Genomic DNA, 23713 nt, shown 5'->3' with positions numbered 1-23713 from the left:
CGCTTTGAAAAGATCAAAAGTTTACAAGCAACCTTGGAGCTAGGTCTGAAACCTTTAATGTAATTGTAAAGTAACTTAATTCTCCTTTTAAAGAGATGTTCCAAAGAAATCAGAGTGTCCAGAAACTGCTGTAAAAATCTTGTGCTACTTAGAGCTCAGCAGAACTTCTCCTTTACTTCCTTGTCACAAAGAGTTCAGTCAAAACTGATAATAAAATTGTGGCATTACATTACTCATCTCTGGGGTTTTTTTTTTTCCAGCTGCACCCGAATGCAAGGAGTCATCATGGTTTTGTACAACTTGTAGCTTTCATAGCATCTCACTTATTTAAAACAAACCCACAACTTTTAATTTATATTATAAACATGAAAATTGCACCAGCAAATGGCAAACAGGCAACAGTTGCTAATTACATTTTACAATACTTTCCATGCATTTCAGCTGCAGTAACTATACCTGCCCTTAGCTGAGAAGGCAGAAATTGCCTAGAGTTTCTGGGGGCATCTTTGCTTGTTGGGTACCTTGAGTAAAATGCTCCATTGTGATGCTGCATAACCACACAATCCTCCCCTTCCATAACTTTACACAGGCACATGGGAGAATGGCTACGTGCATTAGCAACTGTCTGACTGAGCAAAAGGGTCTGGCAACTTTCTGGACTTGTACATATATAAACACACACACTGATGACAAATCCATCAACAGTACAAAAATAACTGTAAAAAGCTATTACCCTTTTACTTGGAAGAAGATCCAATTTGCTCCTTCATTAGACCTTGACCCCAAACTTGCACTAATGAAATTTTAATACTGCCTTTGATGTTTAATAGCTTTTTTTAATTACTGAAGTGATATTTCACTGATATGCAACAAGTATCTCCCTTCTCCTTATGTTTTTAAAAAAATACTAATAATGATGTGATGAACTGGAATGCCAAGTCTCCTGCCAAGTCTGTAATGACTTTATTATTGCTCAGAGTTCCAAAATAAACTTAACTACATTAAAAAAGAAAATGCAAAACGATCAGTTGACACCACGTTTATTTGCATCTCAAATTCTTGCTGCCATGCTATAGGCCCTCATCCTGCAATCTGATCCACCGGGACAGACCCATGCGGCTGGGCAGAGACCCCACTGACTCACATTGCAGGTTCAGGACCTTCATCAGGAAAAGCCAGGGCTGTAAAAGCACAGACGTTTTAGGCTGCAGCAAGGATAAACGATTAGAATAATTGGTCATGTCCCTGTCCCTGTTCCCATTAACATTAATGTGAGTTTGGCCATTCAATAGCTGCAGCATTTTTCCCAAAGGCCCAATCAAAAGCCCACTGAAGTCAACAGAAAGAGTCCCATTGGCTTTGGATCAGGCCCAAAGTTTGCTAATACTGATTTTCTAATAGAGTGGAGAAAATTCCATCTAAGGCCTTGGTTTTAGAAACGGTCCATACACAGTGTCTCTGCAAAGAAAGAGGATGGAGAAGACCTGAAACATATTTTAATTTACTGTGAAAATCCAGCAAAACCCCCTCCTTTCTTTAATGGCTCGTTGTTAAAATGTCAGCTCACCCTTACCAGGTAATCTAGCTTTTCCAGTGAGCATACAAAGCCACAAAAAATAAACTGGAAGCAGGTAGCATCTGAGTGTCATATTCATCAGCTGGTTTCATATGCAGATAAAATATTGCCAACGGTGGCAACATCAAAACATATAGATGAATCCACTGGTAGCAGCAGGTGGCTGCAGTGATGGTGTTATCACATAAGCTCCCTTTTGTCATCAGGAGTTTGTTGCCTATATGGCAGGAGGTTAAAAAACCTTAAACAAATGGCCAAGAAAATAGATATATATAACAATCCTTCCCTGCTGGGCTTGAAATGTAGCTAACATCTAAGAAGACAGCCCAACCTATGGAAGGAACTATTTGGTGCCCTTGAAAAGGTTCATTTGCTGAGGCACTGCTATTACTTATCTATAATGGACTCTATTGTAACACTCACATTACTGGTACAGCTTCAGCTGTCTCTCTCTTTCTCTGCTGGCCATTTCAGCCTCTCACATCATTACCGGGCTATCCTGCACTGCACACCATTCCCCTGATGTTTTCTCTGCATAATTGAAAAAGGCAGCTGTTGATGGAAACACATTTGATCAGCGCTATTTTCTGACACGGAGACTGAAATGGCTTGATTAGCTCCTCGCTCTCCTCTCGCCCTCCTCCCCAAACATTACCCAATAAACTCCGCAGGTAGCAAGCTGAACTAGGTTAAGAAACAAATATAAAAAACCGCGGTGAGCATTTTGCTTCCACAAATGAATTTGGTTTGGGGGGGAGACATGATTAGAAAAAGGCGACAATTCTAAAAGAAAATGCCATTTTTACTGCGTGCGAACCATCTGCAGCCAGGGGCTCCGCAGCCAAGACTTTCAATAGTGACTAGTGATTTGGAGCACCTCAGTGTTTATGTGACCAACTTGAGACACCTCAGGGGGCTTGATTTTCACAGGGTGGGTGCTCAGCACCTTTTGCAACTCCAATGTCCAGCTGAGAATCCAAAAAGAGAGGCCTCCCAAATCACTAGTCACCCTGGAGAAACTTGGCCATCAAAATCCATGAGCTAAGCAGGTCAGGACTTACCAACATTTGGAGGGGTAACCGCCAAGAAAACCCAGAGTGCTGCAGGAAGTGCTGTGGGTAACACTCTTTCTCCTACACAAGCACTGAGCAAATGCCACAGGGCTCTGAGCTGTTGAAGGTGTTGGGCCAGATTCTCAACTGGTGTCAAATGACTCAGTGCTGTTGATTTCAATGGAGTCTCACTGATTTACACCAGCTGAGGATCTGGCCTTTTTTTGGCTGTGATATCAAACTAAGCTCCTAATCTCTAAGGTAATTAAAGAGCCCCTGACAATTGTACAATAGGAACATTTGTCCTGGTCAATTTCCAGCTTAGGTAAATACAACATGCTTTCCTAAATACCTGTTACAGGTTTAACGATACACGGTATCATTGTCTTTTTCACTTCTTGATCTAACGGGTACACAGTGGTGATGTGCGTTTTTTAACAGTTGCTGCATTCTGATTCAAAGACAGAGTCTTTGTATGCGTATTTTGCCCGTGCTCTCACACTCTCTGCATGTAAAGAAATAACACCTCTTTGCAGGTCACAAGATGCTATGTGAATGTAGGATATTGTTGTAGTAGGTCCCCATCTCTGAATTTAACTAGGAGGTTACAGCATGCTGAAGAGAAGCATTAGTAAGAGGAAATATGATGGGATTTGTCTTAGATCAGTGGTTCTCAAACCAGGGCCACCGCCTGTGCAGGGAAAGCCCCTGGCAGGCCGGGCCGGTTTGTTTACCTGCCGCGTCCACAGGTTTGGCCGATTGCGGCTCCCACTGGCCACAGTTCGCCATTCCAGGCCAATGGGGGCTGCAGGAAGTGGCGCGGGCCGAGGGACATACTAGCCGCCCTTCCTGCACCCCCCTTTGGCCTGGAGCGGCGAACCGCGGTGAGTGGGAGCCGCGATCAGCCAAACCTGTGGACGCGACCGGTAAACAAACTGGCCCGGCCCGCCAGGGGCCTTCCCTGAACAAGCTGCGGCCCTAGTTTTAGATTCTACATTTCCAGCAGTAAAGTGAGTGCAGTTTCCTTTAGATTAATGACTGGTTGGGAGAGCTGGTGGCCTGAAACTTTGCCCTGGGCCATTAACCTCTCATGTCATTAATTCCTAAGGAAATGCCCCATGTTGAGGATGTTGCTACCATTATAATTTATATATACTGCTAATCTAGTTCTCTCCTAGGAGGGAAAAACAAATCCTTTCACAGTCTGAATACGCCTATTCTGAAACTATGTCCCTGCACAGTGTGCGCATGTAGTAGAAGTGTTTGGATAAGTCCACAAGAATTAATTTAAAATAGTGCATATAAGGTGATTAACCAGCAATCAGAATTTTACTATCAACAGACTTTTAGTTCATGCTTCTCCATCCCAGAAAGGGGAAAAAATCTTGAGGATGAGAGAGAACAAAACCGTGGAGATGTTCATTTCAGTGGAAATTATAGAATCAAAGAATCATAGGACTGGAAGGGACCTCGAGAGGTCATCTAGTCCAGTCCCCTGCACTCATGGCAGGATTAAGTATTATCTAGACCATCCCTGACAGGTGTTCGTCTAACCTGCTCTTCAAAATCTCCATTGATGGAGATTCCATAAACTCCTTAGGCAATTTATTCCACTGCTTAACCATCCTGACAGTTAGGAAGTTTTTCCTAATATCTAACCTAAACCTCCCTTACTGCAAGCCCTTTGCTTCTTGTCCTATCCTCAGAGGTTAAGAAGAACAATTCTTCTCCCTCCTCCTTGTAACAACCTTTTATGTACTTGAAAACTGTTATGTCCTCTCTCGGTCTTCTCTTTTCCAGACTAAATAAACCCATTTTCTTTTCAATCTTCCCTCCTAAGTCATGTTTTCTAGATGTTTAATCATTTTTGTTATTCTTCTCTGGACTTTCTCCAATTTGTCTGTATCTTTCCTGAAATGTGGCACCCAGAACTGGAAACAATACTCCAGTTGAGGCCTAATCAGCGTGGAGTAGAGAGGAAGAATTACTTCTTGTGTCTTGCTTACAACACTCCTGCTAATACAAGAACAGCTTGATGTTTATTGGTGGGGAGAACAAAATCCGGCTTAGAGTCAGAAAAGTGTGTCTGATTAGAAGAAAATACGGGAGATGAAGAATGTGAGAGTTTTACCCTTTCAGCCAAGCACAATGGTTGGCTCTGAAGCCATACTAATCAGAGTGACTTCCAGAGTGTAAGAACATTTGACTACCAGAACCAAACCAATGACAGAAGGATGATTATGGTCCAGAAAAGGACTGTGCAAACGGCACTGGGCTTGTGCCCTTATTTGCTCCTGTTGTATCATTTTAGTCACATCTGCTAAGGCTAATGATAAGATGAAGTTTCTGCTACTGTCTGCACTGCAGATCCCATACAGCTATGGAAGACCACACTGCATTCCATTCCACCTTATGCATCATGAGTGAAACGTATCATGAGGAAGTCCTATAGCTTCTTTGGGCCTCAGTTCCCCATCTGGATAACAGGGCTAATAACACCTCCCTACCTCACAGGAATTTAGGAGGATAAAAACAGAAAAGACTGAGATACTGTGGGGGCCATAAAAGAACCTTAGATAGTCAGAAATTACCAGATGAGCTCCAAGACTAGGGGTAACATTTGTAGAAGTACCTAAATGATTTAGGTTCTTAAGTCCCATTTTCAAAATGTACATAGGCACTTAGAAGCCTACATTCCATTGACTTTTAATAAGACTTAGGCTCCTAAATCCCTTAATCACTTTTGAAAATGGGGCCTAAGTGTGAACATTAGCCCCTCAAAGCCAATTGGCAGAGGGCCCCCCATACTGTAAGTCACATCAGGTCTGACACATTGTCACAATACATTCTTGTCATAATATATATCCCAAAGGTGTCATGTAAGGTATCATATATAAACGGGTGACACGCTAGTCTTGAAAATCATTGCATGATGTATGTACGGGTTGTGCTCAATGAGTTATAGATGTGTGCTAGAAATATATTGTTCAAATGTTTTGGGGAGGCAGACCATAAAACCAGCCTGCCCTAGACAAAGGAATGTGTATTTGCCTTTCTGACTGGCATGATTACTGGACAATGAAAGTACACATACATATAAGGTAAACAAAACCATCAAGCTAAAGCAGGGGAGAAGTCCATTTAACAGTCATGCTGGGAAACAGAATCTGCACTTCCGGAAGCCTTCCTACCTCTTGAGGCAGAGACAATGGACTTTGAGTAGTATAAGAGGAACAAAAAAAAAAATCTTAGTTATCCATCATTGAGGGGATGATAGTGTGCAGCACCCTTTGAAAGCTGGATTCTCTTGGTCTGGAAGGCAAGAGCTGCTGGAAACTTAATGTAAGTGAGAAACCTGCTTAGACAAAGATTGCAATTTGCTGAAATTAAGTTTTAGTCACCAGAGAGTGTGTTTGTTTTGTTTGTAACCATCGCTGTCTCTCTTATTCTTGCTTAGTATCTCTTAAACATCTGTTCTTTGTCAATAAACTTATTCTTGTTTTATTACAAAACCATCTCAGTGCTGTGTATTAAACTGGAGGGTAAATCCTCAGCTAGCCAAATAGGCTGGTGTGTACTCTGTCTCTTTGGAAGTAGCAAACTTAACTTTGGTGAGCATCCAGTGAGAAGGACTGGACACTGCAGAGAGACATCTCTAGGGAGCTCAGGAATTGGGATGCACTGATTGTGACCTGCAATGCAAGGTTTGGACCGACAGAGCCCTGAAGAGTTTGCTGGCTAGGCAGACAAGTCGGTATGTCAGGAAGCTGACACGTAGCTTAACAGCAGCAAAGCTTTCGCTTGCTGAGACAGTTGAAACAGGGGGTCACAACTCTGGGCATCCTGAGCAAGACGTCACACTAAAAATTTTAGGCGCTTTTAAAAATTTTACCTCAGATCATTACTCATGCTGATGAGTAAAACTAAGCAAATAATTCACATTGACTATTTGGATAAATTAAGCTTCTTTCTGTTCCTTAAATGTGTGTGAGTGGTTTGCAATTTTCTCTGATTGATTAATTATTTGCCAAATATTTCCTGTGGCTTGATGATCATTTGCTGGAAATTATGTTAGGTGTATTCAATATCTGAAATTTGAGCAGCATTGGTTAGTTTTGATTGCACATGTCCATCAATCTGGTAGCGTTTTTGTTCCCTGACTGGATGAGAGTGACTCTCCAAACCAGCTTCCTGGTAAGTCAAGTCATGTTTACAAGGTCAAAAGGTGCTGTCCACAAATATATTCGCTTGTTTCTGCAGACACTCCTGGTGATAAACCTGTTTTCCAGAATATTCACGGAGGATGAGATTCACCCCTTTACAGACAGCCTGTGCAAAGCACATGCATCAAACATGTCCCATTGTGAGGTCATAAGTGTGACTTGCATAATTTATAGGTCTTTTGCTGGCCAACTGCAGAGGAGTGAATTTGATTTAGAAACTGGAATAAAAAAGGGGATGCGAATAAAGCTGAAGCAAATTCAATAGTTTTGAAAAGGAGCAAGTATCTGAGCAAGCCATTAGTTGTTTACCAAGCTCTAATGATGATGAGCAGAAAAATCAACTGGTCACACGCTTAAATGAAAGCACATGCTTAAGTGCTTTTCTGGACCTGGGCCAGAGTGTTCAGCATCTTGCAAGAGGAAGCCTGTAGTTTGGAATCAGCGTGATTCCCTTTTGCATTCCCCAAAAAGATTAACAGGAAGCAGCTTCTTCCAGCAATAAAATGCTTCCCCTTAGGGACTCATTTCTTTTTCCTCCCTAATGAGGAACAATATCTTCAGGCACTCAGACTTCTCCCAGGTGCTGGGTCCTCTCTCACAGGAAAATGGATTTTGCAGCTGTTGACGCTGTACAATAAAGCAGTGATTCTTTAATTAAATAAGGCTGAGTATAAATTTTCTGGATGTGACTGTGTGCTCATCTTTCTCTCTATGGGCAACAGAGACATACTTCGGTTTGTTTCTCTCTCTCTCTCTCTCCTACCATTTTAATTATTTTGATTTAAAATAAACCCACACAAATCCCAGAAGCCCCAACAAAATGTTAAAAATACAAACCAGGACCACAAAATAGAAGTAACAGAGAGACAGCAGCAGATACAACACAATGCAGCCCGTTGTGTAGGAAGGTAAAACAAAAATTCCCATCATCCCTTTCTTCCCCTCTCAATTTCCATATGGCTGTATGGAGCCCACAGTCACCAAATAGTAGCTTCAGAAATTGTACAGAAAATCATTCTTGTACAAGACTGTGGTCTACAGAGCAGGGAGCCAGAAGTCAGGAATCCTGGGCTTTCATCTCAGATTTGTTGGGACTCATTGCAAGACTTTGGTTAAGCCACTCAGGGCTTGATTTCCTGAGGTGCTGAGCACCTGCCGCTTTCATTATTTTCAGCTGGAGTTTTGGGGGTTCAGCCCTTCCGAACATCAGGCCCTTAACTTCTCCACACTTTGGTTCATCCAAGTGTTAACTAGCTATAATGCTACTGCACAGTACGGTGGATTGGTAATGGGAGTGTGAGTCAGGAGACCTGGCTTCTGTTCCCAGCTCTGTCACTCATCTGCTCTTCAATCCTGAGCAAGTCATTTCCCTCCCTATGCCTCTGTCTCCCTATTTGGGAGACGAGGATAGTAATACTGCATGATATTTTCAAAAGTGCCTCAGTAGCCAGGGGCGGCTCTATGTTTTTTGCCGTCCCAAGCACGGCAGTCAGGCGGCCTTCGGCGGCATGCCTGCAGGCGGTACACAGATTCGGCAACGTTTCTGCGGGTGATCTGCCGGTCCCTCGGCTTCGGTGTACCCGCCGCCAAATTGCCACCGAAATCATGGGACTGGCGGACCTCCCGCAGGCACGCCGCCGAAAGCCGCCTGACTGCCGCCCTCACAGCGATCGGCAGGCCGCTCCCCGCGGCTTGCCGACCCAGGCCCGCGCTTGCTGCGCTGGTGCCTGGAGCCACCCCTGTCAGTAGCTCAGAGGCCTAAGTCTCATTTTCAAAAGCAACTTAGGCACTTCGGATCCTGCATCTTATTGAAAGTCATGGGGACTTAAACTCCTCAGTCACTTTTTAAAACGGCAACTTTTGGTTCCTAAGTTACTAAGGCACTTCTGAAAACATGACCCCGACTTCGCCTTGGAAAAGCACTCAGAGCTCGTCAGATGGAAAGCACACGAAGAACTGCAGTGCCTGTGTGCTATTATTGCCTGCCTACTTCCAAGGGGTGTTGAGAGACAGTCTTTGCAAAATGTTTTGAGACAGTCCAGTGGAAGGTAATATAAGCACCAAGTATTAGTGACAGCAATGGCGAAACGATAAGGTTAGAAACATAGATTACAATGGCTTTTTGTTCTGGCATGGCTCAAGCTTTGAAATGCTGTCTGAGGAATCGATAGTATTGGCCGGGGAAGGATACTGTGCAGTCAATTTGTGTAAATTACTTTAAGATATTCTTCAATGAACTCAGCTTGAAATCCTTTCTGTGTCACGGGGAATATCAATGTCAAAGCCAGAGCTCAGCAAGGACAGAGGAGCTGAACTAGTTTTGACCTCATGTCTCTGTGATCTTGGGTGTGAACAAGAACAGACCATCTGGTACATTGCTCCTCCAGGCTGGTGTTTGGGAGTAATGTGCCCTGCACCCTGCTTTCCTACACAAACTGGAGGATACTACTTGGTGGATTCGTCAAGAACAAAACAGATCAAATGACAGAGAAAATGAAGAGCATTAGATTGATATATAAATATTGCTTGAAATAACAGATTATTTTCCCCCTCCAAAAAGTCATTTGATTTGCACCAAGCTGCATTTGAAATACTTCAGGGGATGGATGGATGGATGGACGGACACACACACACACCCTATTCCCAATACACTTGACGGAAAGAGTGCAGTTCAAAAAATGCATCACACACAAAATATCTGAGCTTTCTACTTACTGCCTGACTGAATTGCTGATTTTTTCCTTTTGATTTAGGTGCATAAGCAGCACCTTGACTCCTGATGATGGATCAGTGGGAGAACTGCATGGCACCTGTGTAAGCATTTATTTTTCCTACAAATCATGTCCTGTGTAATAAACAGTCACACGGGCTCTGAGATATGAACTCAAGGACAGATTCTGTGTTCTGGAGCTGCACGAGCTGGCAAGCTTAACAATGGCAAGGTTTGAAAATCCCATTGGAGAGAGACTACAAAAACAGTTCGCTTTATGAACGGGGAACTGGGATGAGGAATGGAGTTCTGATGACACACGGCAGTATAGGGTTGGGTTTTTTTGGAACAGTAATAAGTGGAGGTCAGAATCTTAAAGACTAAACCAGGAACGGTTCTGTTCTATGCTTTTGTAAACCGGCAGCCAAAAAAGATGCCTGCCAATGAACTGATTCGTACAGCACAGCACTTTCTTTCCCAAAGGACTTTACAGATGAGCCGTGCTCTGATTTCAGTTACACTGGTGTAAATCCAGAGTAGCTCCATTACAGTCAGTAGAATTCACTGGTGTAAACGAAATCAGAATTAGGCCCAATACCTGTCTAAGCCAGGCTCTCTCTCACCATGGAAACACAAAGGAGACCACACTCCCATGGCATTTTGGAAGCTCATTTTTATATATCAGTGTGTCACAACACACTTGCTGGAGTTTGCTGACTGTGGGTACTCCTGACAGCACTCCCGTGGTACAAAGCTATGGCATATTAAGCAATCGGTGAGAACATATGCAATGCTGTAATACACCGCTGCTGCGGTAGGAAGATAAAATGAAAGGCGAGGCCATGCTTGGCTAGGTGCAGCTGACTAATGACTCCCGTGTTAGTGGCTGCTCATAATGAAGTCAAACACAGAGCAGTCCATCAAAAGACAGGGCAGGTGAGGAAAACAGGGCCCACAGATAAAGCTCGGTACATTAAGTGCTTTCCTTACTGTTCTATACCTTGCTGCAGAAAGAAAACCCTCAAGGAATCAGTATGGTCTAGTGCATGGCCATTTAAAGTCCTCTGAAATAGGGTTCTGTATTGTAGATTTTCTTGCAATGTCATAGGGTTTAGGGAGTGTTTTCTAAGAAACACGAATGGAAAATGACATGATGAATGTAGTGCATCAAAATAGCGATCTGCACCTTAATCTTTACTTTAGACGTGACTCACATCTGAAAAGGCAAACACAGAAAATAGACTGCCCAAGAATCCTTTCTGGGGAACATCAACTGTCCGAAATATCAGGATATTAGCATGGGATGACATAAGATCCAGCCTTTAACCTTATCTTTTATCCAAGGTTTTTAAAGCTTTATCTCAAACTCAACCTTTCCTGAGTTTTGAAAACATTTGACCAAACTTTAGTGTCACTATTTTTCATTTTTGTTGCACTTTGCACATCCAGAGTCCATTGGCTACTGGAACACCTCTGATGACGTCACGTTGCATGTCCTGGACCTGATTGCCCATATGGTTCCTCAGTGATTTCAAAGGGGCTCTACGTTGGCAAATCCCTGTGCCTGCACGAAGCACCTCTGAAGTCAGTGGGGTTATGGGTGGACGCAGTGGGTCCATCCACCCCCAACAAGCTGCAGAGTTGTATCTTAAGAGCCAAAACGCCACAAGCAAGCATATTCTGTGTGTGATACGAATCCGGGAAGAAAGAAAGAAATCTCAAGGGGTAGCCTGTTCTTACGAAATGTCAAACCCAATTTTGCAGATTCAAGATGTTTGGATTGTATGAGTAAGTACCAAAAGTTCCGAGTGCTTAACCCGCATCTGCACCCGTGAGCAGCTGCTGGTTTAATCACCACTAACAGTAACGTTATGTGAAAAAAGAGAAATATTTGCCCTCCGCAATTTTTGGGGACGGGGAAGAGGAATATTAGCTGTTAGCTAGAACTAAGTGATCTCAGGATTTCCTTCATGACAAGCATCATCAAAATCTTATGAATATTAAGACTCTAAAGTCCTTTATCTAGGCCAAAACCTCCTTCTAGATTAACTGACACAGGAATCATGACAGCTGCATACAACTCGAGAACAACCTGTTCTCCATCACTCCAACTATCTGCCCCGTCATCAGAGTCCTGGCGCACTTTAAAATAGGATTGCCAAGTTCGGTTGGATGCATTGCTGGAGATTTCATCACATGACATAATCTTTAATTTCTGGAGACTCCAGGCCAATCCTGGAGGCTTGACAAACCTACTTTAAAAGGCCATGCAGCACGTCCAGACGTGAGACGCACAAGAGAGCAACTGGACACCAGGCCAATTTTCAAAAAGAAATCGACTCAGAACTTTTTGCCAGAGAAATGCAAGGGGATGTTGTTGTATCCACCAGGCAAAGTATTAACAACTTCAACAGAACTTTATTTACAGTGCAAGTCTCTTCTCCAAGCTGTAGTTGCACACTCTGTAACTCTCCCAGCCTCCTCAACTCCTCCCCCCTCCTTCCTGTTTCCTGTCCTTTCAGACTCCCAACAGCCAGTGCTCCCAGTTCTAATAATACAAGCAGCATCTAAAACACCACATTCCCTCCTCTTTTAAGAAACTTTCCAAATTAAAATAAACATTGTTGTTCGAACCCCAGGAACAAATATGAAACAAGACACTATACTGTTGGCAGGAATATTACACTGAAAACACTGTAGATACTACATAACATAGTCTTTAGTTCAGGCAGGTGGTCATCTGAGTCTGACAGGCCGTCTCTCAAGCCCCGGTTCCAGTTCAATGTCTTGTTGTGTTGGTTCTACAGTGAAGTCATCCAATGAGAACTGGGTGTTGGCATAATCTCCTCTTGGTGCACAGGCAGGTGCAAGATAAGAAGCATTCCATACCCGCCCATCAGAAAGTCGATAGGTGTAAGGTCCCTTCTTCTCTATGATTTTAAGAGGAGTTGTGAATTTATGGTCCCCTTTGCGTAAGATTCCAGGTTTTTGTATTCTAACAAAGGAACCACACTCAAACTTTGGTTCCTTAGCACCCCGCCATTTGTCTGTGAAAGCCTTAGACTTTGCTTGGTTCTGTTCAACTGTCTCTCAGCATTACTTAGTGTCCTTGACGCAAATGCAACAGTTCTCTCAGGGTTGTCCTCATGAAGTTGTGTGAGGACAGCCCCAAGTCCATAATCAGAAGCATCAGTAGTTACAATTGTGGGCAACGCGGGACTGAATAATGCAAGTACTAGACTATGTACAATCAAACCTTTCACCCTTTCGAAACTAACTTGTGCATCCGTTGTCCACACTAAGGTTGAACTTCTCCGTAGTAATTCTCATAACGGTTCAATGACAGAAGCATAATTGGGAATTAATTTTGCATACCAGGAGGTAAGACCCAAGAAGGAACGTAAGGTTTGCAAATCTGTTGGAGGAGGAGCATTTGAAATTGCCAGGATATGATCTGGATCAGGTTTTAGTCCAGCCTGTGAAATTGTACGCCCCAGAAAGGAGAGTTCAGTTTGTCTAAATTTGCATTTGGACCTATTGAGCTTGAGGCCTGCTTTGCTGATGCAGTTTAGTACAGACTGCAGGTTATTGTCATGCTCCTCAGTAGTATTTCCAAACACAATAATATCATCCAAATAGCACTGAACTCCATGTTGATTCTTCAGAATCAATGACATCGTTTTTTGGAAGGCACTTGGGGCTGATGCGAGACCATATGGAACACGTTTAAAACGAAATAGTCCCTCATGTGTAATAAATGCTGTGAGGTCTCTGCTATCTTCATGCAACATAACCTGGTGGTATGCGCTCTGCAAATCAAGAGTAGAAAACATCTTTGCTCCACGGAGTTCTGCAAATACTTCCCCTATGTGAGGAAGAGGATGGCTGTCAATCACAATAGCTTTATTTGGCTCCCTTAAGTCCACACAAAGGCGAATGTCTCCACCCTTCTTCTGCGTCACTACTATAGGTGAAACCCATTCCGAGGAGTTAATCTCTTCAATAATGTCCTTTTGAACAAGTTTTCTAAGTTCCTCTGAAACAGCTTCCCTGACTGAAAATGGTAAGCGCCGTAATTTCTGTAGTACAGGCAACACATTATTCCACATTTTAACTTTATGCAGAAACCCATAAGCACAGCCGAGTTTCTCCTCAACCTGGAGTTGGGTCCCAGCTGAAACTGGTGTGTGTACCGCAAGAGTGCTTTGCTGAGGAAGATCAATTCGTCCATTAACTACCCTGAGATTTAAAGCAGCTAATAAATCTCTGCCAAGGATAGCAGTGCCTTTGTGGACAATGTAGAACTCCGCAGTTACACAGCGATCACCAAAAGTAACTATTGCTGGCAGGCAGCCATGTACTGGAATATGGTTTTTCAAATAGCATACCAAGTGAAGTTTGGGTTCAGTAAGAGGCACATCTTTAAAGTAATGCAAGTAGATGGAATCAGGTAGTATAGATACTGCTGAGCCAGTGTCCAACATTAGCTGAATAGAGTGTGATTTGCCTGAGGGTATGGCAGAAACATTTACAGTGCACTTTATCTGTTCTGGAATATGTGCAGTAGTGATTTTGTCTACACTCAGCACAGTAACATCTGGTATTGTAACTGCATGCACCTGTTGATTGAACTGGCTACTGCGACATACTGAGCTACTTTTGCTGGACATCCTGTGTAGCTTGCAAAATGTTGTGGGGATCCACAGCGAAAGCATGCTTTTACTGTATTTTGCATTCGCTGATTCAGCGGCTTTTCATTAGTTTTCCTTTTGCAATTGTTTGTCTGCAGTGATAGTGAACTTTTCTGCAAAGGAGTCACAGCCTGGACTGGGCCTCTTGTACCCTGGCTCTACACTGCAATTAAAAACCCGCGGCTGGCCTGTGCCAGCTGACACGGGCTCGCAGGGCTGTTTAACCATGGTGTAGACATTCAGGCTGTGGGTGTCTAAATGCAGTGTAGACATAACCTAAGAGACATGCAGTAAAAAAAATCCAACCACAATGAATTGGGAGCACTACTGAGTCAGTAACCGAAGGTGAAATCTTCCTCATGAGTTTCAGACAAAAAAATCTCTAAAAATTATGAGAGAATTTAGCGATGCTTTTCCGTCATCATAATGTCTGAGCTCCAGCAATACCGACAGAAGCATCATAACCTAATTCAGCAAACTCAGATTTAAGCACCACCATTTCTTCCTATAAGCCTGTGTGGTGTGGCTTTCCTTTGTTTGTATTCTGATATGCAAGGTCTACTTCCTCCCATCCTCCCAATTTCCTAGCTATCTATTGAAAAAGGCAAAAACAACCGTTGTAGTAGATGAAAAGCAAGTTGTTTCCTAGGAAATGTATTAAACCATCTAAATACAGGGCTATCTGGAGGAGAGGCTCAAACTCACGTAAAGAGCTATTAAATAAGTGGAAATTAATTTTAAAAAAGTATATTCTCCCCTCTGGATATCCCAGGACCCTAACATTATTAGCTTGGAAGATTATCAAGAATCTCTGTCTTTTGATGGAGAAAGGCATTATACTTAATACAAGCACTGGGAAAGATCTACTTTTTCACTCCATCAATTTGTTTCCCCAACTAATCCTGTCTTCTACCTCTGAGTTCTTAACAGACAAAGGATGAAATCCTGGCCCTGTTAAAGTTAGTGGGAATTTTGGCATTTACGTCAATGGGACAAGGATGTCCCCTTAAGGAACCAGTTCAGATGTCTCAAAACAGGGTTCAAGACCTGCACAGTCAGCAAAGAGAGCTTTCAATGACGTAGGAGGTATCGGAATGGATTTAGAAGAGATAACTCTTCTATTGGCAGACATACTGCTATATGAGCTATCATTGCCAAGGAAGAGATCTATGGGTAGACTTTGTTTAACTTCCATTGGCCAAATGAGAACCACAGTAGCTTCAAGTGTCAGATATCTATCACTAAAGTTCTCATATTTATTCTTTTGTTTACATTTTGAAGACTTTTTTATCCTTTTGTCTCCTAAAAAAAAGGAAATATTTGTCTTTTCTGTTCTTCCTTTCCATCTGCCTTTTTGAGGAATGGAATTACATGATTAGAGTTGGGTGGGAAACAGTTTTCCCAACCCACAAGAATTTTCGAGATTTCAAAAAAAATTTCCCATCCCTAATCGAGATGAAAGGTTGAAATCTTACAAATTTCTGCACACCAAACATCTGAGACAGACAAACCAACCAACCAACCTGGATATGGTTAATTGAAACATTTAATTTAAAATTTTTTTATTTTTTTAAAAACATTTCCCTCCTATAAATTAACTCAAAGTTCTCAACAAAAAGTCCTTTCAAACCAATAACTGAGCTTTTTCATTTAAAAAGTGTTGAAACAGGGCATTCCGACAATTCTGAAACTCTGTTTCCAAAACATTTCAAAATGGGGAATCCATCGAAACCAATCCTTTCCCACGAAATGTTTTCATTTTGACAAATCGGCATTTTTCCAATGAAAAATGTTTTGTTGAAAAATTCATGATGAAGTCTTTAAATGACGTTTTACAGAGTGAAATTTAAACACACACACGCACAAATATAGGCCTGACTTTCAAGAGTGCTGAGCAGCTACAATTGGGACTAGGTTCTCAAAAGGTTTTCAACATTCCGCAGTTCCCATAGTTCTGAAGGAGATGCGGGAGAATTCTCCACAGTTCTCAATAGGAGCTGAATCTCCACCGGCTCCATTGAGACCAATGGGAGCTTCTGGGTACTGAACTCTTTTGAAAATCTGACTTTATACAAATAATCATTCTGCAACTCCTAAAATAGGCTTGCTGTTAACTTTTAAAGTGTAGCTACCAGGTGTCTATGGAAGTGTTTTATTTTCCCTGGGGGGTGGGGGGGGGGAGATTAACGACACTAATGGGACAGGATGAGGCCTGCCAATCTCTTCGCAGGTTCATTTGTTTTCTCCATGAAAGTCTGCAGGGTTCTCACTAATTGGAAAATAGCAGGGATGTCTTCGACAGTTTAATAAACGCTTTTAGATGAAGCCAGAGCTTTTCTTAATTAGAGCTAAAACTATTCCCACATTTCCCTAGCTATATGCTGTAAATCTGAAAGTTTGGGAGATGCTGGGCATGAGTGTGCTATGCCATCAGATCAGGACAAGAGTGTTTGACACTCACATTGCACTTACTTGGCATGGAGATGGAGGTCAAGGTGGAAAGGAAGGATGGCCTAGTGCTAAGGGCACTTGCCTGGGCACCTGTAGACCCTGCTCTGCCACATTCTTGTGTGACTGCGGGCAAGTCACTTGGGGCCAGATTTTCAAAGTATTTAGATGCCTAAAGAAATAGATAGACCACGAATGGGATTTGAAAAGGGCCTAGGCATCTAACTCCCTAGGGAGCTAGGCATTTTAAAAACCCTGCTAGGCAACAATCTGCATCTTGAAGTGCCTAAATACCTTTGAAAATCTGGCCCTTAGTCTCTCTGTGTCTCAGTTCCCATCTATAAAATGGGCATAACGGTATTTCCTTACTTCACAGAGGTGCTGTGAGGATAAATCTGTTAACGATTGTGAGGTCTAAGCCTTGATTCGCTTTACCTGATGAGTCATAAGCAGGGTATTTTAAAGAGTTTGAAAATATAACTGAGAGGCAAACTTGGTTGCTTTGAAATAGACGAATTAATATATCATTGCTGTGACTAATCCCCTGAATGCCAGTGCTGTGATAGCAACTCCTTGCTGCCCCCAGAGAACTGGGGCAAAGTTTGCTCTCCTCCGTGATTCCCCTTTCCTTCTAACGAAGCCGCTCAGAACTGGTATATAGTGTCTAGTTAGCAAACCTCCTCCATTGGGAGCTGGAAAGGCCAGCTCTAAAAAGGACTTCCTGCTCCTCTTCATCAGTTTCGCACAGAAAAAATGATAAAAGACAAAAACACCATCTCACCCAGGGGTGAACACTTTGAACAAAATGATCACTCCCTATCGGACTTCTTAGTCCTAATCCTCAAAGGAAACCTGCACAACGCCTTCAAAAGATGAGTCTAAATTCATAACTATGATAGATACTAAAAATCATGATCTTATAAAGACACTGGCTATATGGTTGATTACAACAATTTGTAACCCACCAACCCTCCTCTGTCTTATGACTGCAGAGGTATTGACTGCCCACTTTACCAGGAATGGTTTCTTGCAACATCTGTTAACTCCTTATGTTTAATAGTCTGTTCCACCTTGTATTGAGCTGTGACATTCTGATTAGCTTTCCCAGACCTGAAGAAGAGCTCTGTATAAGCTCAAAAGCTTGTCTCTTTCACCAACAGAAGGTGGTCTAATAAAAGCTATTACCTCTCCCACCGTGTCTCGCTTCATCAGTGGCACTTTCATACACGCCTTTTCCATTACTGTTACTACTGTGTGCGTGGTGCAGATATTTATATGATTGAAATGCTATAAAGCTGGATTGCATTTAACCTGTATAGAGGGCTCGCTTGGTGGCTTGGTTGGATGCTTGACGTTTGAAGAATAAACGTTACGGCTGACAAGAAAACAAGAATTCTGTTTTGTGAAAAAATTCAAAATTTGTTTTCATTTTTTATCGGAACCAAAATGAGAACTTTTAACATTTTCCATGGGAAAAAAAAAATCAGTGTTTAGGGCACTCATCTGGGACGTGGGAGGCCCAAGTTCAAATCCTTGTTCTGCCTGATTTAGAGCTTGGATTTTAATCTGGGTCTCTCATATCCCAAATGCGTGCCCTAACAACCAGGCTATTGGCTATTCTGAATCAGTGTCTGTCTATTTGTCTCTCTCTGTCCCTAATACCTTGGACCTGGGAAACCTGCCCAACTAAAGGTTCATCAAAACTGATACATTTCCACATAAAGTTTCCATTTTGAGGAACTGGCATTTTCCAGTGAAAAAACCTTTCACTGAAAAATTCCCTCTAATAAAAAGGACTGCAAGTCCAGCAGCGTGTCACATTTCTGGACATGCACTGACTGCCCTTCAGCAAGCCGAGCTCCATTGATTTAGCGTCGATATTAGATGGATGCCTAACTCCCTTACGCTCCCTTGAAAATCTCCACCTAAAACTTTTTTGAGGCACTTGCTCCCAGCGAGATTTGTCAGCATTCGCGGCTTGACACTGATGCCTGCATTTCAGAGCATATAATTCATCATTTTACAAGAGACACTTATGTAATCAGAACATCTCTGTGTCCCAGGTATTTGGTAATCAGGGTCAGGCACCCAATCCGAGCACTGCTGTCTCATCTCTCTCTGGGCAGCTTAAGCATTGTTCAGCTGGAGAGTTTCTTCAGTTAGGTTCTGCACGGAATAAAATTGCTGCTCTTGGGAACTAGACACTTAAATGCATCAGATTTCAACAACACTACTCCTGTGTTTGTGAGCCTGGTTTCCCACTGCATTACTCCAGTTTGATGCCATTGTAACCCCGTTGAGATCACCGGCATAAAACTAGAATAAAGCAGTGGGGACTCAGACCCTGTATATTTAAAGTGAAATTGACTCTTCCAGTATTTCAAGAAACCAACATGATCCCTTCCTTCTTTTTCCTCTGCCAAAAGATCTTGAGACTGATTTTCAGAGGTGCTAAATACAGCTTGCGCTGACATCCGGTGGCGTGCTGGATGCCCAGCACAGCAACAAATCAGGTCCACAATGACAAAAGGAACTTCCTAAAGTGAGACTTCATGGTTCAGCCTCTTTTGATGCACAATAATTGTCCCCAGTACGGTAGATGTTCAAGACACTGGAACAATGTATCTGAAAATTAATATAGTGATTTTATTTATATCCCGGAGGCAATGAGGCATGCACTGTCCCTTGGGAACAGAGAACAAATACTGATTTCAGAAACTAAAGCCTTGGTTGATGTATTTTCTCCATTAATAAACTATTTCCAAGAGCTGAATGGAAACATAAAACAACAACTGCACTTTAAAAACAACGTGAGGAAAGCAGGCAAGTTATCCAGGAAAACTGATTTCCTAAGTAATTACTTTCTAGTTTATTGAGGCTTCACACAGAGCAAAGGGTCAGTGATGAAGGACTGTGCTGCTCTGTGATAAATAAGGTTAATGTTACGGTACAGTTCTGTGCTGTGGTCACGAGGCAAAGGTAGGAATCTAAGAGCAATTTCAAGGTTTGCTCTGAAGCAGAATGACACTTTCCTGTACGTGAGCTTGACTCTGCGCTTTGGCTCCAACCAGCAAAGCATTTAGGCACATGGCCTATCCCATTGACTTGGCTGATATCAGTGGGACTACTCAGGTGCTTAAAGTTAAGCACATGCTTAAGTGCTTTTCTGGATCAGGGCCAGCGCACTCAACATCTTGCAGGATCGAGCCCTGAAAAGGAAAGTAGATCTCCATGTTACTCAGGGACTGCATTGGGGCAGTATGTTTGAGTAGAAGACCCAGGCTAGATTCTCCCATCAACCCAGCACTGCCTACTCCAGGGGTTAGGTCGGCTTAACTACGTCACTCAGGGGTGTGGATTGACCCCTGAGTGACCTACCTGGATTGGCCTAACTTTTCTAGTGTGGACCTGGCTTTGGCCTACTCACAAATTGTCATGGTTGCTTACCACTTTACCAAACCTCAGCAAAACCCTGTCTTGTTCTTGATGAGCTCTACAAGGCTTGCTCAGGTCTGGAGTGAAACGCAACACTTTCCTGTATGAGAGCTCAGTCCTTCAAGGTGTAGAGAAGAATAAGGTGCATGCCAGGAATAAAAGCTTCCATCCCGTTTTTAATATATTTCCAGCACAACGTGTGCTGGAAGTGATTCATTTAGCATTGCCTGCAGAGTCTTTCACATGATACATTCATTTTGGCTAGATATTTTCATCTAACACACACATTCTCACTAGCCACAGCTGGTGCAACTGGCCAACCTTTCAGTTCACCTTGAAAGCTTCAAGGTATTGGGTGAAACTCCACAAGATCTGAAATGTGAACAGGGTCATGGTTAGCAAATTGTACCAATAGACTACACATTACCTGAAAGCCACAGCGTACCCAGGATCTCCTGAAGGACCTAAGCCATCATATATACCAGCACCGTTAACACAGTAGGTGCAGTTAGATGGCAACAAATGGTGCCAGGACACAAACATTTTATTTGCAATCATAAGGCATCAAAAACTATATGAAAAAGCCAATAGAATATCAGTCCTTGGATATCAAGGTGATTGGTGCCTGGGGAATACGATCAACATGGATAGATAGATAGATATACAAGGTTGGGTAGGTAGATGGGGTAGGGAATTGTGCCTTCTTTTCTTTGGCAAACACTTTGATTATGTGAATAAGTAACAATAGCTAGAGGAGCTATGGCATGTACCTGACTAGAGCTGTGACCTTTACACACCAAGGGCCCTATTTCAAACCTCCGCACACCCATTATGCCCTCAAACTCCTGCGTTTGCACATGGCAATACGGTAAATGCACACATAATTAAATACCTCTTTGGCATATGCACTTGTAGGTTTTGAAGACGCCCCATAAGCAAGTACGTGTGTTTGTAGGCCATGCTTGTTCTGCCTACCCGTCCTAGTCCTGTAGAGAGCCTGCAGCACATCCTCCCTTACCTTTCACAGCAGCAGGCGGCAGCTGAAACGGAAGCAATGTTAGCGACAAAGCAATTGCACTGTAGAGTCACCTGATGGGAGCAGACTCGTCCCCTTTATCGAGCCAGTCCTGGGGCGGGATTATATACATGCACCAGAGTCCCCAGTTGTAGCCGTGGGCAGCATTGGCGTATTGCTGCACTTCGAACGTGTTGTACTTGATGTTGTCAATAGCTGGTAGGATGATTCGCTTTCGATCTTCTTTGATCCGGGTAAGCGCCGGTTCCACCCTGGAGAAAATAAAAGTAGCAAAAGTGTTTTCTGGCCATTCAATAATCCAAACCCCTTTAGCAATCTGATAAAGTGAACAATGAAGTTCTCTAATGCTGCAAGCAATGACACAGAGGGGCAGCCCTCTGGTGCAGCTTAGAGTGATTTAATGTGGGTTAGTGTCGCACACAACAGAGACACGGGCCTTGGTGCAGATAATTTGTGCAGCAACAGCTTCTCAATTGCATGGAACTGATGGATCAGAGGAATTAAATATAGTCATTTTATCGTCAAGGTCACTAGTTTGGATCCAGTCTGGTCAGTGGTGACTAGGGATTTAGCAACTAAAAGTTTCCCCTGATGCCTTTCCAGTGGCCATTGTGAAATGAGTTGGGGTTCCCATTCCCCTCCCTGGGAAAGGGTATATATAACTTGTAAAAACACCATCAGAATCAGCACTAATTGATGTCCTGGTTGGCTGTCTCTGGAAGGACCGCCTGAAGGGATGAGGGGACGATTCGGTCTTGATGGTGTTTGAAGAACAGAACTCACCAAGGGCTGAATGAGTCTGAAGACACTATTATTTGTTTTTTTAAGAACTGGTCCCTCAGCTCAGGGGTCGACTGGAAAGCCTACTCTGTCCCTTCTATACCACATGCATCAAGAGAGGACTTCATCCCCCAGGTTTTTCAGCCCAGCAGCTTTCACAAATACTATAATCATTTCAAAATACTTAAGTTGGTGAAGGGCATTGCAAAGGGAACTATGTTCCAGCGGGTTTCAGAACATGCTAAGAATACTGCACATGTTATCCCTCAATGAAGTGCTAGGTAAATATTAACTTACAGATAAGGAAGTGGAGGCAAGGAGGGTCACTGGCTGGTGCAAGGCCACAAAGCAAATCAGTGGTAGGTCTGGGAGAAGAACTCAGCAGTTCCCAGCTCCTACTGCCTTTCTAGTCCCTTAGATAATGCTCCCTCTTGCAGAAAACATAAACCATTAAGGATGAACCTAAACACTGACGATTTTACAAAACTCTCAAAACTTCTTTAATTTTTTTTTATTTTTTGCGGAAGCGGCGGTTTGTTGGATTCACAAAACTTATGAGAGATTAAACACTCATTTTCCATGATTTAAACACTCATGCTTTGTTTTGTTTTTAAGTGAAATTATTGTTTCTCTTTGCTGACTTTAGGATTGTTCCCACCTATCTTGCGTATTAGACATAAAAGCTGTACAGACAGACACCAGATACGTTGAGAAACCATCCCCACATCTCATCGTGAAATGCATCCTTGCTGGTTTTCTACTTCCTTCCATTTGCTGAAACATCCAGGGTCCACTCCTGCAAGGTGCGAAGTGTGCCAAGCAACCTTAGCTCACAGCAGGAGTAAAGAGGTGATCAGCTGCTCAGCACCTTGCAGAATCAGGTTCCATATGCACCAGAGCTGTGATTGTTCCTTAGGCATTTGTACCAGTGGTTTTTTTTATTGCATGTCGTTTAACTAGGCAATACACCCAAAGCACAAAGCAGCATATTTTTCTGCTGGAGGGACAAATAACATTGGCGTGGATTGCAGGACTGCAGTACATTAGTTAGGATGCCAATCTGCAGGAGCTTTGGACCAGACTCATGCACACTCACGCAGAGTCAATGTGACCTAACAAATCAGGATAAATAGCATCTTTGCCATTTATACCAGATTATAGTTATGAGATTAACTGTCTTTGAAGGACAGTGGGTGTCCAAGGGAAAAGCTCCTGATATTCTAAGAAAGCAGGGTGGAATTCAAAAAGATGGCTCTGCACAGCATTCTGAAATTATATCTGTGCTTGTCAGGCTACAGACATCAGGAGACACACAGAAAGAGCTCACCAAAGTGACTGAAGTGTCAGCCAGCCACGCTTCCCATATCACGGAGCATGTGCCTCCACTCACTCCAATAATAATTGCTGTGAATAATCTCAGCGGGAGCATCTCCCACTCTGGTTCTGCCTGAAAAATGAAGGATTTGAAAATACCAAACAGGTGCAGGTGTCACTAATGACACACCACTAATTGTTTCTCTGCAAGAGGAGCCCTCCTCTTGTTGTGACATATGTTACAGAAGAAGTCACCTTGGTGCATGTTATTGTCAAATAAGAACCATCTGAGGAAAGAGCCCTAAGGGATTTATGGGCTTTCCAGAAAAGGGAGAGGGATTTTTTCCCCTCGTTTCTTCTCAGCGTTGATGAATGGGTTGGAGCGTCCTGCCGTTACTGGTCTTATTCATCTTGTGTGCATTTATCTGCAATCACTATGGAGCTACGG

General features: G+C 42.8%; 1 protein-coding gene across 2 annotated transcripts in view; it reads right to left on the bottom strand.

Annotated features, from left to right (window-relative positions):
- The window catches only part of GALNT9 (polypeptide N-acetylgalactosaminyltransferase 9), a 331540-nt gene that overhangs the window by 97007 nt on the left and 210820 nt on the right, over window positions 1-23713 (bottom strand). For both annotated transcript variants that reach the window (XM_054007015.1, XM_054007014.1), the window contains exon 5: window positions 21225-21422. In XM_054007015.1, coding sequence (XP_053862990.1) covers window positions 21225-21422 — 198 coding nt within the window. The remainder of the gene's footprint in view (window positions 1-21224; window positions 21423-23713) is intronic.

This window comes from Malaclemys terrapin, chromosome 16 (assembly GCF_027887155.1).
Source record: "Malaclemys terrapin pileata isolate rMalTer1 chromosome 16, rMalTer1.hap1, whole genome shotgun sequence".
Lineage (NCBI taxonomy): Eukaryota > Metazoa > Chordata > Testudines > Emydidae > Malaclemys > Malaclemys terrapin.
This window is presented reverse-complemented; position numbering and strand designations above follow the sequence as displayed.